This window comes from Aulonocara stuartgranti (genome assembly GCF_965226115.1).
Source record: "Aulonocara stuartgranti genome assembly, chromosome: 13".
In the NCBI taxonomy this organism is placed as follows: Eukaryota; Metazoa; Chordata; class Actinopteri; order Cichliformes; family Cichlidae; genus Aulonocara; species Aulonocara stuartgranti.
In genome coordinates, this window is record NC_138949.1 from 18,145,571 (window position 1) to 18,160,486 (window position 14,916).

The 14,916-nt window shown below is 38.7% G+C and overlaps 1 protein-coding gene across 2 annotated transcripts in view; it reads left to right on the plus strand.

Annotated features, from left to right (window-relative positions):
• The window catches only part of LOC309720405 (zinc finger matrin-type protein 4), a 73,726-nt gene that overhangs the window by 19,796 nt on the left and 39,014 nt on the right, over positions 1-14,916 (plus strand). For both annotated transcript variants that reach the window (XM_082557314.1, XM_082557315.1), the window contains exon 3: positions 9,750-9,842. In XM_082557314.1, the coding sequence (XP_082413440.1) occupies positions 9,750-9,842 (93 nt within the window). The remainder of the gene's footprint in view (positions 1-9,749; positions 9,843-14,916) is intronic.

Sequence of the window (14,916 nt, forward strand, 5' to 3'; positions counted from 1 at the left end):
AGACAGTAAATGAGAGCAGGTACACGGATTCTGCACATAGACTTAAATACACAGCGCAACCCGCGGATCAGAATCAGTGAGATGTCGCCTTTCTCACCCGACGGCAAGGACACGGTCGGGGCTGAAAGCCGACAGCTTGCTGATTCTGATGTGTCGGCGGGTCCAAGCTTTGTGTTCACGCCCTTTATGCGCCGATTCTAAAGCTGTTAGTTTGATCTCTCTCCAAACAATATTGACCGAACCAGCAGCAGAAGAAGATCCAAACGCTTCACATAAACATCGTCATGTATTCACTCTGACTTTTACTGTTTTGCTTCCACCGCGATGCACAGCTCTCTCTCTCTCTCTCTCTCCCTCCCTCTCTCTCACTCTATCTCTGTACTTCAAGAACAGTTTCCCTTTCTTCATTATTCGCTTGCTTGTTACGCACAAGTCTACTGTTGTTTGCAGCGCTGTCAGCCGCTGTTTTTTTTCCCTTTTACATTCTTCCGAAAAGAAAACCTCATTTCTGCTGTTCAATACTGAACAAATTTAAACTTTTTAAAATTATTCAAAATGCAAAACGCTTAACCATGTCTCTAATAAAACCGCTGTAACTTCAGAGGTAATGTTCATATGTTGATTAATGGTTTTCTTTCGTTTTTGATGTACTGCAGAATATTTTTATAAAATCCCAGGCCAGGAAAATCACCTTCATGTTTTTCTGTGTTTTATCTTCAGCTACTTTGACACAAAGGTATCTGCTGTGACGCTCACACCTTTGATAAAGTCTTGCGTGTGTCAGCTTCCTTTTTATTGATACAAAAATATGTAAATGTACTGATCTGAATTATAATATTTCTGACTGTCAAAATATCCCAGATTTAAATTGAATCGAATCGAATTAAATCGAATTAAATCGAATCGTGGATCGAATCGATTCGGGACCTTGTGAATCGGAATTGAATCGATTCTAGAAATCAGTGACGATACCCAGCCCTACTCTTTTTCTCAGTTCCCCTTCCACTTTTTTTCACATTGCAGTGTCTTTTGCATGTCTGACTACTTTTTTTTGACCACATGCTCCTCCATCACCAGCACCAGCCATCATGGTCTTTTTCTTGGGTTCATTCTTTTTCATAGCCTTTTCCCCTCCGCTTTGTGTGTGGCAGAGGGGAAATTTCCATCAGCTGCCACTGACACTGACAAGTATGTCCTTTTTATTGGATTTGAATAGAGACAACTCTAGCATTATCTTGGCACATTTTTATTCTTCCGTAGCATAAGACAGTGTATGTGTGATGGCTTTATTCACTGTTTGATGAGACACTTCTCTAATTGTGAGCCAATCAATACTGCTTTCCATTTTGAGATGTCCTACATGTGATTCAAAACACTTTTCAAAGATTCACAGATTCAAGATTCTTTTGCTTACACATATACAGTGTTGGGCAATTTACTTTGAAAAAGTAATTAATTGGCTTCCAAATTTCATCAAAATATATTAACTTATTTTTCAGAAAGTACATAATCCTTTCCATTTCCATACACTGTGTCAAGGAGTTTATCCAAGCGCCAATAGCAGGAGGAACTGATGTTTTCCAATTTATTGCAATCATACGTTTTGCCTGTAATGTACAATAATCCATAAACTTAATTTGATAGGTTGTTAATTTAATATTTTTAGGATACACTTGTAGTAGCATCATTTCTACATCCAAAGTGATCTTTTTATTTAAAATTTGGTTTATTTTGTTCATCACCTCCTGCCAAAAGGCACAAACAATTCTACATTCCCATATACAATGAAAAAATGTTCCACGGGCTTCTCCACATTTAAAACATGTATCTGGTATTCTATTATTATATTTATTCAGTTTCACCGGTGTTACATATGTTTGCATGATCCAATTGTATTGTAGTAATTTTAAGTTACTGTTAATCGATTGTTTTTGTGCTTTTAAGCAAATTAACTTCCATGTCTCCTCAGAAATATTAATATTTAGGTCCTTTCTCCAAGCTTCCAACTTAGAAACTGATGTTTCTGAAGAGGCAGAAACAATCCAATTATAAAATGTTGAAATTAAGCCTTTATTACCACCTTTTTTCACCATAAACTCCTCTAGCTTACTTAACTGGGGAAAATTAAGGGATTTATTTTGCATAGATGAAATAAAGCTTCTAATTTGTAAATACTTAAAAAAGTGTTTTTGGGGGATTTGAAATTTTGAGACTAAATCCTCAAATGAGACCATTACTCCATCACAAAACAGATCACCCACTTTCTTAACACCTTTTACTGCCCAATCCTGAAACCCTGCATCCAACTTTCCTGGTACAAATAAGGCATTTCCCCAGATGGGGCTAAACTGAGAGAGATTGTTCTTAATATTCATCATTTCTTTTATTGTAAACCAGACTTCAATCATGTTTTGAACTATAGGATTATTTGTTTCTTTCTTTAACTGTTTGGATTTCGCAGAATATAAGTACAAATTTAATGGCATTTTAAGAGCATTTGCTTCCATCCCCACCCATGACGGGGTATTTTGGGATGAAAAATAAAATCTTATTGTCCTTAATTGAATAGCCAAATAGTACCAGTAAAAGTTGGGGCATTTCAACCCCCCTGTATCAAAGGGAAGGTACAACAAAGACAAACGAATACGAGGCTGCTTCTTGTTCCAGATAAACTCTCTGATTAGTGATGTTAATTTAGTAAACAATCCAGCAGGAGGAGCCAGTGGGACATTTTGAAACATATACAACAGTCTAGGTAATACATTCATTTTAAGAACACTTATCCTTCCAATAATAGATAGTGGTAGACTTATCCAACGCTCCAAATCTTTGGAAATTTTCTGTAGTATTATATTATAGTTAAGTACCACCACATCTTTTAATGAAGGAACTATTTTAATACCTAGATAGATGAATTCAGAGTTAACAGTAAAGCCAGATACATTCTGATTTACGTTTTGATTGTACCCTTGATTAAGTAACATTAATGATGATTTTGTTACATTAACTTTATACCCTGAGAAAACCCCAAACTGATCTAATAAATCCTTTACAGTGGGCACAGAATTTTTTAATTGCTTTAAAAATATTATGATATCATCAGCAAATAAAGCAATTCTATGTTCCTTTCTACCAATCCTAACACCTTGTATCTGTCCACTGTTTCTAACAGCTATTGCCAGAGGTTCAATAGCTAAAAGGAATAAAAGTGGAGATAAGGGTGAACCCTGCGGGCACCCTCTTTTAATATCAAATTGTTCAGAGATTATCTCATTTGTCTTAACCTGAGCCACAGAGTGACAATGTAATAGCTTGATCCAATGCAGAAATACCTTTCCAAACCCAAATCTAACAATGACATCAAAAAGATATGACCGCTCAATTCTATCAAAAGCCTTCTCCGCGTCAAGCGAAAGAATGGCTGTATCGTCCTGCTCACTTTGATTATGAAGAATGTTTAAAACTCGTCTTACATTATGAAAACCCTGTCTATGTTTAACAAATCCATTTTGATCATCCCCTATAATAACTGGAAGAATACTTTCTAATCTTTTAGCAAAAATTTTACAAATAATTTTAGTGTCTGTATTGATTAAGCTTATAGGACGCATATTTTCACACTTATTATTTAGTTTTCCAGGTTTAGGAAGCAGTATTATCAGGGACTTCCTTAATGAGTCAGTAAGATTGCCATTATTAAAACATTCTATATACATATCTAAGAGGGGCTGTGCTAATTTATCTTTAAAATATTTGTAAAGGTCAATTGGCAATCCATCTGGACCAGCTGTTTTGCCAGCATTTAAGGAGTTTATTGCATCTATAATTTCATGTATACTAATTTGCCTATCAACATTTACTTTGTCTTTTTCTGAAATTTTTGGTATTTCAAGTTTATCTAGAAATAAAGATTGCATTCTAGTTACATTATTGAGTTCAGAGTTATATAGCGTTTCATAAAATCTTTTAAATGCATTATTTATCTCTAATGGGTCTACTATAGTATTACCATTTGAATTTTCTAATTTTGTAATTGCCTTTTCAGATTCCATCAAATTTGGAAGCCATTTAAAAAAAATTTAAAAGTAGTAAATATAGAACAACTTATGTAGGAGAGTGGAGTAGGAGGAAATTGTTTAGCATGTGCATGCTATTTTTTATTGTTTATTCCTATTGATTATATTTTCTTATTTCTTTTTTTTTTTTTTTTCTTGAATTATGTATAAATGCCACATATGGTACAGTTGTATATATATTTCATGTGAGCTTGTTCTTTTTTTTCTTTGTTCGGAAGAGAGCAGAGTGGGAGGTGAGGGTGGGGGGAAAAGGGTTTCTATTACAACAGCATATTATTGGAAACTACCTTTGTATGTTGTTGGAAAAGAAAAAGTAATTAATTATAGTTACTAGTTACTTCTTCAAAAAAGTAACTGAGTTAGTAACTGAGTTACAAGATTCTAAAAGTAATTAATTACTTGAAAAGTAACTATTACTTTACTTTAAAAAAAAAAATGTTTAACCCTCCTGGCTCCAGGGTATAATTGGCCATTTTTAACCATTTTTGATTTTCCCTCCACATTTTACCTCTAAAAACTATTTACTTTGCCTTGTTTGGTATCATTCTTTTCAGCACAACCTCACGTTTCTGAATTTACAGTTATGTTTTCATTTTGACATACTGCCTTAACACAATTGATCTGAAATCAGACAAAAAACATAAAATCCGAGTAGTAAAAGTTATAGTTTTTTAACAATCACAAACATGTTTATTGAATCATAACTTTAAATGCAAATATAAATTTTACAATTTTAAAATCATATGCACAAGTTTTGCAAACAACAAAGTTATTTGCAGCTATTTACCTTTTACCCTCTTTTTTTATAACCATTTCAAACTATTTATTTAACAATCAGGTGTTCTGCATTCAATGTGTACGTACTCACTCTCTCTCTCTTTCTCTCTCCCTCTCTCTCGCCATCACTCATAAAACTTCCCCCTCTTCCTAAACAACCAAATGTCATGTTGCCATATCATTTTTGATTGGTCGACATGGTGCATTTTTCCACCAACATGAGAAACTAAGTTTTTTTGTTTTGTTTTTTTATTTTTTGCTCATAAGGAGAGAGCGCTTGCTAGCGCTGTCCTTAGATGTTAGACGAGACGAAACTGTTGAGGAAAAAACGCCGCATTTATATTGTTTATCATCTACACCACGTGGCCTATCAACACAATTTAAAAAACTGGTATATATCACCTTGTTGCCTTGTCATCTTGAAGTGGTCATGTGATTGGCTTACCGCGACTACTTTAATCTTCCTCAGTCAAACAGCAGCACTCATGCGATTGTTTTGCCCCCTGAGCTCCAGGTGTTGTGCCAAAAAGTGATCGTGATTATCTACCGCGGGAGCACGCACAGCTGCTTAAAGCTGTAGCGCCCAGATTACTTACGTAGACAGCTACTTCCGTGCAACTGATATAAGATGCGGTAAGCTGAAGACAGCTTCAACCTTCTGTTTGTTGAAAAAAAGTAACGCGACCGCATTTTCTTGTTAGTAACGGTAACGGCGTTGTAACGCTAGGAATCATAATTAGTTAGATTACTCGTTACTGAAAAAAGTAACGCCGCTAGTAACACCGCTACTTGTAACGCCGTAATTCCCATCACTACACATATATAACTGTGCCATGCCTAACATTGCAAGTTCTACCATGGAATGGCCAAAGCATCTCTGACATATCAGGACATGAATATAAGACCTGGGAATGTCCTTTGCTGTCTGGCACTGGCACAGTTAGTTGCAGAATGGGCCTCCATCGATTAGGCTTGTTCAGGCACATCACAAGTGTTCTCAGCCCAGATTAGGATCTGTGGAGTTTGGAAGCTGGATCAACATCTGGGGCTTATCATCTTCCATAAACCATTCCAATTAGTTTTTCCAGAGTGGTAGGAAGGTTTTTAAGTGTTCTGGTGGCACAGTGCTTCTCTGCAACTATGTTTACTTTAGTGGTTTCAACCTTGGGGCTGATTTCTGCCCATGTCACTCCTGGCCATAACACAGCTCTAAATGCCTTTGTGGGAGACATTTTTATGTAGCTATCTCCAGCCCTGTCTATCTCCTCCAACTTGATTTTACACTCAGAGAAACAGGGGAAGACAACACAGAGAGACATGGATAGTCCATTAGAGAAGGGCGAGCACGGAGGGTCAGTGCAGGGTAACCATGGTGACATGAGGTCCTGCTTTTAGCCCATATCCCAAAGCCATCAACTACATGACCATTTATACACCTATGAACACAAGACACACACACAGGCACTGACAAAATTCATCAACAGTAGTCTGACAAGTGAAGAGACGTGAGTTCGTGGTCGGGTTCTTTTCCTCAGGGCCAAGAATCCAATCAAAGCACTGGAGCATCAACTACAATGCCTTGTCATTTACTTTCATATCATATGGATATGATGTCATATAGAAAGGTTTGGCAGATAAAAGCATTTGACAAATATTTTTTGCTTTGATCTAATCACATTAATCTCTCATTAATCCAAAAATTCCCCATTTTTTGTTCTTGACGCATTTCATTATCACCGTCTTTACTTGTGTGCCTGCACTTGGTTGAACAATCTGTGTTTGCTGCATATGGAGTAGGAAAGGTGTAATCTTTCTGATCGTGCCAACACTGAAAAAATAATGGCAGCCCTAGAATTTATAGATAATGATATACGTTATATAGTAGGAAGGAATGAAAGCCAGAGTATGGCAGTAAAATTATGTGTATGGAGGAAGATAGCAGTGTCAACCAAGATAGCATTGTCAAAACACATACACACTCTGTAATCTTTACCCTGCAGTGTTTCGGGGGATTTTCATTGTCCCGCATTAAAGTGACAGTTAGCAGCTTCAAGGACGGCTCGCTGTCCTTTCATGTAAACACCACTCTGGCTTATTATAGCTTATATTGGTTATACCCTTAAGTACAGTAATAAATGCAGACAAAGAAACACAAGCTTAGGTGTAGCGAGAATAACATATTAGTAACCAGAACAAAATAGTCAAGCGCAGCAGTAAAATCTACAGTCAATTAAGAGGTGAGTCTCAGATAATGATGGGGAGCGTGTGTGCTGCATATTCCTGCAAATTTCCACAGCAAAAGCCTTGAAATGAAAGGTTTCTTTCAACTGAAATGGCTTTTACTGTCATTTGAAATGGTTACATGACAAGCATATTTTGAATTATAACCTCCTCGTGGCTGAACATTGGCTAAAATGTCGTACGTATCATGTAATAAATTGTTTTTCTAGGGTTGTTAAATACCCGTTTACAGTTTCTTTGCTCTTGTTGTGTTTATTCGTGTTTATGCTAGTGAAGCTTTGACAGCAGGAGTGCAGTACGTAGCTTGATTGATTACTGTCCTTGTGTTAGCACAGTTGGATTTGTGTAAACTAATTCACTGCTTATTGAAAAAAATACAAGTAAATGAAATAAAAAAGTAAAAGAACCTTCGATGAATAGTGTTTTAGGAGAGAATGATTGCCTCCTACAGTATTTTATATTCAGGTTAACACAATAAAGTAAGAAGAGCAAATTGAATTGTTTTGGAGTGCGCCTTGTTTAGAGCAGAACAGAAGGAAATACAAGAAAAATGAACGCTGCAAGCAGCAGTGATCATGTCCTTGCACCATGGTGCATGTTGGGTTTATAGACAATACAGATGGACATAGGCATTTCAAGATGGTATGTTTGAAGCAGGGATTTCGGAGTGCCCCTTGTGTAGCGCTGGAACCCAGTCACGATGTGTTTCATCCATTTCATAGGCTGGTTTGCCTGCAATAATGCCAAATAATTAGCAACTCTATAAATAGAACGTAGTTCTGCAAAATCACTCATTAGGATGCTTGTTCTAATTTGCTATGACCTCAGAGTGCATCGAAAATAAAACTAATAGGCTATAAAGAGTGATATAAACTTGTTTAGAACTTACCTGAATGAAAACGTCTGGAGCACCAACAGATATTTGGAGATGGAAGAGAACTGGATATCAGCTCGTCTCACAGCTGCTATCCAGACTAGACGCCTTCTTTTGGTAACATCTGATACAAGAGCTGCCTCATGTTGCTTCCAGGTGGGGAAAGAATGAAAAGATAAAGCATTTTCAAGCTTATTCCCTTACCAGTCGTGCGATCTAACATTGCAACCGACCGCACAGCAAGTGCGAACACGGGATGTCAAAAAACGTCTAGAAACTAACTCCTCACAGCGCTTCGTTACTACGTTATTACCCTGACACTGCTCGCTGCACTACATAGATAAATGGAAAATGTTTTGCCGTTTTGTGGCGTTAGCTTCAGCCTCTTCACTCCTTTTTGTGCATCCCGCGCTTAGCTGCTGCTTCTTCAACAAATTTTGGGGGGTGGCCAGTACCCACCACCCACTTAGTAATGCCCCTGGTTGGTCTGTTGGTCAACATGGCCACAACCCTAACTCCATAGGTCAGGTGGATGACATATAAATAAAATTTGCACCACTTAGAGTTTTTAGGATGTTGAATCATGTAGGATCATGTTGCTGTATATCATGTGTTGAATAAACAATGCAAATCCTTACTACATGGTATCTGTTGCACAAGATTGATTTACCTTTGCCCTGAGAGACTATGACAGTGACTCAGTATCAACATTTAGATATCTCCAGACCAGGTCTCTAGACACGGTTAATTTCCTTGTGCTTATGCTTGACATTAACCATGTCCACAAAACAGAAAAGCTTAGTATCGCCAAGAAGTTTTTAATTACATCTGAGGTTACCAGGTTTCATGAATTTTCCCACCCACTGTGACCCACTTTTCTTTTCTTTTTTTATATCCATCATTAGGGTCTGAAAGTTCTTCTGAACACATTTGTCATGCAAATCGTGTAATGGACATGTCGGCCTACAGTGTCCATTTCATGCTTTGCCTCTCCAAAACATGAAATGTACACACATGCAGAAGTTGCAGTAAGATGTGGTAACAGCAGAGAGAGAGATTTTATTTCAAGCCAAGATGAAAATAATCACGGAAAAGCATTTAAACAGACATTATTAACACATTTACATGTAAATATATATTAGCTGTCTAGCTTAACCGTGTCTGGTGATTAAGGACCCTGGAATGTACTTCATACGTATTTTCCCTCACTATCGCCCTCTGCTGGTCATGCAACTTCTGCATGTGTCAATTTTATGTTTTCAAGAGGCAAAGCATGAAATGGCCACAGTGGACTGGCTTGTCTAGTACACACGATACTGGGTTGCAATTGAGGTGGATATGGATAGCCTGTCAAAAGGAGTATATCAAAGTATAAAGCTTGTCATTTCATGTTGCCACACGGTGGAGTTGTACCTATCGCTAAATATTAGCATATGATTTCTCCTCTCCGATATAAAAGTCTTTCCTCACTTCCAACATTTAGCACTTTACAGCGTTCAATGTGTGCAGATCAAGCAAAGAGTCTTCAGTCCTCTACCACTAACACACTTCTCCACATCTTAGTCAGGGATCCACAAAGCTAAGGCAGGCCCAGTCCATTAGTCACCTGGCCAGGAGCAAAATGTTTACTAGCATCATCAGCTGCAAGAAAGCTAAAAGCTTGCAGGGAGTTGCTAAGATAGAGTGACAGTCATTGATTTTTTTCCACTTGGCACAGTTGATTAAAAAAAAAAACTCACTTCCTAGTTGACCCTCTGTTTCTCTCTTTCTCTCTCTGCCAGAGCAAGAAACATGCCAACAAGGTACGTCTGTTCTACATGCTTCATCCTGAAGATGGAGGACCACCTTCCAAAAGACTGAGGCCAGATAATCCAGTATGCTTCCACTCACTGTTTGCATGTGTCTGTGTGTGTGTGTGTGTGTGTGTGTGTGTGTGTGTGTGTGTGTGTGTGTGTGTGTGTGTGTGTGTGTGTGTCTACCTCTGTGCAAATATATAAAATATAAACCTAAAATGTATATTATCACTCCAAACTTTTTACATGTATGTCAAAATGTATTAAATATTTACTGATGAACTAAATAAATCGAAATAATTTTCTGCATTGCAGTTAAATGGAAACTCTAGTATGAATAAAGGCATTTATTTTGAATGTCCTTTATCACATGTGTATGACAAAAACCTAAGTTTTTGATTAGCTTTAGTCTAATCCTTTGCAAGGCTCGTCCACTTTCATCCTTAACCATTGTGTCCAAGCGCTCATGGGAATATTTGATCTCTTGTATGCAGTTGTGGGCTATAATTCTCCCAAGAGAGGTTATGCCTGCTTCTGGTCACATTTAGTGAAGGCAAACAGCGCCAAGCAGCTCTGTATCTGACTATTGCAGGCCATAGCAAAGGAGGTCAGTGCATTACCAATGTTTGTGTGTCTGTCCGTGTGCATGTGCAGTCGGAAAGCCATTGTGTCCCTGTTTCTAGAGCCCCATTCTGTAACTGTGGCAAATGCTGAGATGGCATTTGTACCCTACATTGAATTGTTGGGCTTCAAACATTAAGTATAACTGCTATTTTGGTAATGATTAATTTGTGTGTGTGTGCGTGTGTGTGTGTGTGTGTGTGTGTGTGTGTGTGTGTGTAATTGACTATTGTGTAAAGGAAGATTTACAATATTACATTGTGTGTCCCAATTATCTGGCTCGTCCCATGTGGCATAAAATATACACTCACACACTAAAATCACATACCGTGCACACTGTGAGGACACAGCTGGTGGAAAAATAAAGGTTTTAAAACTAACTGACAAATCTAGCAATTCCAGAGAGAGAGAGAGGGAGAGGTGAAGAGGGTGAAAGTCTCTAAAGTTTTCAGAAAATAAATCCAGCGAGACTAAAACATAAAAACAGACCTGGATTAACAGTTTCAAGCCCTAGAGCTTGAGCAACCAAGTGGTGGTGTTTAAACTATGCTTCTCGACAGACTTACGTTATTTGGTCCATGGACTGGTTTGTTCCCCCACTGTTTACCTTCACATGAGCCATGATCATTTTTCCTTTATCCTTCTATGCAGTCTTTCTTTTCCCAATGATTGCATACGTTTAAATTTTAAGAAGCATTCTTTTAGATCAAATGTAGATCAGTAGATCAATCCAAAACTATGAGATTTCAAATACACTCTTTAGGATCTGTTATCTAAACTGTCAGAAGGTTGAAGAAGTTTATAGGCAAAAGACTAGAACAAAAATAAAGGCCAGCTCCTGTTTATTTTTTTTATAAATATTGCCTACTTTCTACACACGTGTCACAAATAGCTGTATGACAATATTTTGAAAAGGAAAGTGAAATTAAGAAAAACTAACTATGATTTGGTTTGTAATGAAGGATGAAAGACCGAGCAGCGACGGTGACTGAGCAGCGACTCCGTGGCAACCACCGGTCTCTAGGGAATGGCAAGTGGTTGCTAGAGATTGCTGACTGTTGTTTAGTAAAATCGGTTTCACTAAGCTTGCTGCACACGCAAAAAAAACCTCCCTGTGATTGCTTTTGTTACTTGCCGATTTGCATTAGTAGACTCCAGCTTGTCTGCAAATACTTGCCAAATACTGGTGCACTAGTGAAACGGAAAAGTAGAAAGCAAACTGGAACCACAAGGAGGTTTTGGGTGCAGCTCCAAATACTTCTTTGTGATCAATTTTACCTAGAGACTGTCAATTTGACTCACAAACCAGTCAAGGATAGTACATTTTCCCCTAGTGGCCTGTGGTTTTAAGAGGGTCATTAGTTAGTCTCTAGGACTGTGTGACCTCGGCCTCGCTCAACCAATGGAACCATAGTTCACAACAAAAGTTGTAAAAAGGTAACGCATAACACTGCAAACACGCATAATATAATATGTCAAAGGCTTATGGGTACACACACACACACAAACACACACACATACTGTGGATGTATTCACACCTGCGTCTCCATCTGTCTCTCTAAAAACCAAATAAGACATGACTCAGCCCACTGTGGATTTCACCTCATATTGGACACTAAACACACATAAATAGGCTGTGTGCACAAAGACACACACATCCCACATCTGCTATATTGTAACCTACTGTGAGTGCCACAGCTAGCACTTTGTTCATAACCTTTCATGCAGAGATGTGACATTGATTATTTGACAAGGCGGGAAAACTGATGTAAGATGAGCAGAGATTAATTTCATTTCCCGAGGTGAAACTGTCAGCATTCAATTCGGAATAAACTTTTCTTCTTTCATCTCTTTCATCTTTCTTTCTCCCAGGGGAAGCGTTGCACGTCTTTTCTGTGCTGATTGACATGGTGCAGTCCAATGGGAACTGCAGAAAATGCTTTCCCCCCCCTTTTTTTTTTTTGCAGAGTGATTGAAATGTCAGTGTAAAATGCCATGCTTTAAGGTTTTTGTGCTTGTGTGTACAGGTGAAAGTTTTTGTCACAGAACAAACAGAGAAAGTAGGTCGTCAAGGTGCTCTCAGATGAAAGAGGAGACATGATCCATTTTTCTGCCCTATTCTCCACCCAGTTCTCTCTCTCCATCTGTGCAGTTTTTCACTTGCGCAAAGGGCAAGACAGACCTTTTATTCTCCTCTACTGCTGTATTTTCACTGTGACTACTTCTAATTTACACTTTCAGAGCATCCTCGAGCTCTAAATGAGAGCTCTGTTTCCCTGAGCTGCTCCACGAGTATATTTAGCAATGTTTCCCACAGCGCCCCAACACAGAACAGTGGGGAGAAATGAGGAGGAGCAGAAAAAAGAAAAACAGAAGGAGAGGAAGATAAACACAGCTAATTAGGAATCTATTGTTAGGTGAGTGAGCAGATTGAAGCCACCCAAACAAAAATGAAAAAGAAAAAACAAAATCTGCGATACAGACGTCACTGTCAGGCAGCGGACAAACAGGCATACGTGCGGCATGTGCGAACAAAAAACACACACAACAATTAGGTCGCATCCAAATCGGTCTCAACAGATGCGCGAGGTGCGACAGGTAGAGACAGTGAGGTGTGGAAAACAGAGAGAAACACAGTAATGAGCGATGGCAGAGATTTAGAAATCAAAAACGAAGAAAGCGAAAAGGTGACGACTTTCTGCACGATGGAGGAAAAACAGTGAGTCAGAGATGCTATTTAGTGTTTGAAGTGGTTTGGTAGAGTGGCAGCTGTAATGAGCTGACAATTATTCATATGTCAGTCACCCACACATGCTTCAGATTGTTTAAAACATTCCCCGCACTGTCACTAAATCCCTGGTGTAACATCTTTGATTTTTTCGAGTAGATGCTTCTTTGTGTTTCAGTTCCATCTCTGTCGACTGCTTCACTTTTTAGTGCTTGTTGTGACGGGTTAGACTGCTGCAGACTGCCACAGAGAAACAGCTCAGGCTTTTTGTCCTGAGTCAAAAACTGGAAAAACAAAAACCACAAAACACACAAGGATGGGACATCAGCCTATTGCAGTTTATCTTCCTCCTTCTGGTACAACAAGATCTTAGTAGAACAAGAGCTCAACACCACTGCCCAAGGAAGGAAAAGGAAAAGGGAGTATGTGAGGGGGAAGTGGAAAAGCAGAACAATGGGACAAATAGCGAAGGAGATGAGAGGAGGCACAAAAACTGAGAGGCAGTGGGGAAGATATGGTAATGAGGAAGGAGGGGAAATGTAGGCAAGAAGGAAAGATGGAGTAAGAGAAAAAAGTTTCCTAGAGAAGAGAAGAAAAGAGGAGAGTTGTCCTTACAGAGTCTCTGTCGCCCCATGCTGCAATCATGAATAAAAAACACCTGATAAATATAGATAAGCTGTTTTTTACTTTACATACAACAAAATCAAAATGGCAAATACACATTAGACAGTGCTGCATGTGCTAGTAAAGAAACCAAGATACTAATAAAAATTCCATATCAGTTTCTAGAAAGCTTAAAATTCCATTATTGAAATATCAGCTGTTATTCTTTGCTAACAGTGCTTTCCAATAAGATTTTTAGAGCTTATTTAGCAACTTACTGTTGTCAAATAGTCCACAAGCTTCTTCTGCTCAGCTGCAATGCTTAGTCTGCTCCATGTGGTGCAGATAATGGTTTGAGTCTTAGTCTAACCTGATTTGTTGGAAAAACTGTGTGATGACACTGTTTCTAAAATATGCTCCATTAATTTAAAAAATAAAAAATAAAAAATTGTATAACTAATACCGTTAGTGTGTTCAATACCGTAAATAATACAGAGTTCAATATTGGCGGATGATATTGGCAGAGCAAGATAACAGTGTAGGTCTAATGCTAATGGTGATGGAGGGGGGAGGTCTGGGACAGTTCATAGCAAGCCTTTAACATGATCACAGCAGGGAGAGTCAGTGAAGAGGAGAGGAGGCGAGGCGAGGCGGGAGGAGGGAAGAGGAAGGAGGAGAGGCGGTTGCGCGGGCCTGCCAATACAGATAAATATTTCATCCCACAACACACAGAGTCACTGAGACTGGAGCCCAGAGGGGGATAGAGGATGGAGGGAGGCAAAGAGATATAGAAAAAAGCTAAGAGTGAAGGCAAGGCAGAGAGACAAAAAAGTAAGAAGAAGGAGCGAGAGAGAGATAGGACAGCTGAGAGACAAAGCTAAGCCTGCAAGGTAAAGGTGTCCTTAACTCTCACATCCAGTGTCCCTGATGCTAACCAGAGCTGACATAAGGCACACATGCAGACGCACAAACACACGCACCGCGTGCACCCACATACTCAGATGTGGTGTCTCAGACACATTTCTATTATTGTACTCTCACCGAGAGTGAGGTCTCTCTCTCCTCCAACCCGAATTAACACCTGGACTAAAATGTGCGCTGGTGTGAAAAGAAAAAGAAAGAAAGCCCGGATGAACAGACAGAAGGTGGAGGTTCAATGCGAAGAGTTCAAGGAAGACATAGAAACGTTGCTATAACAGCCTC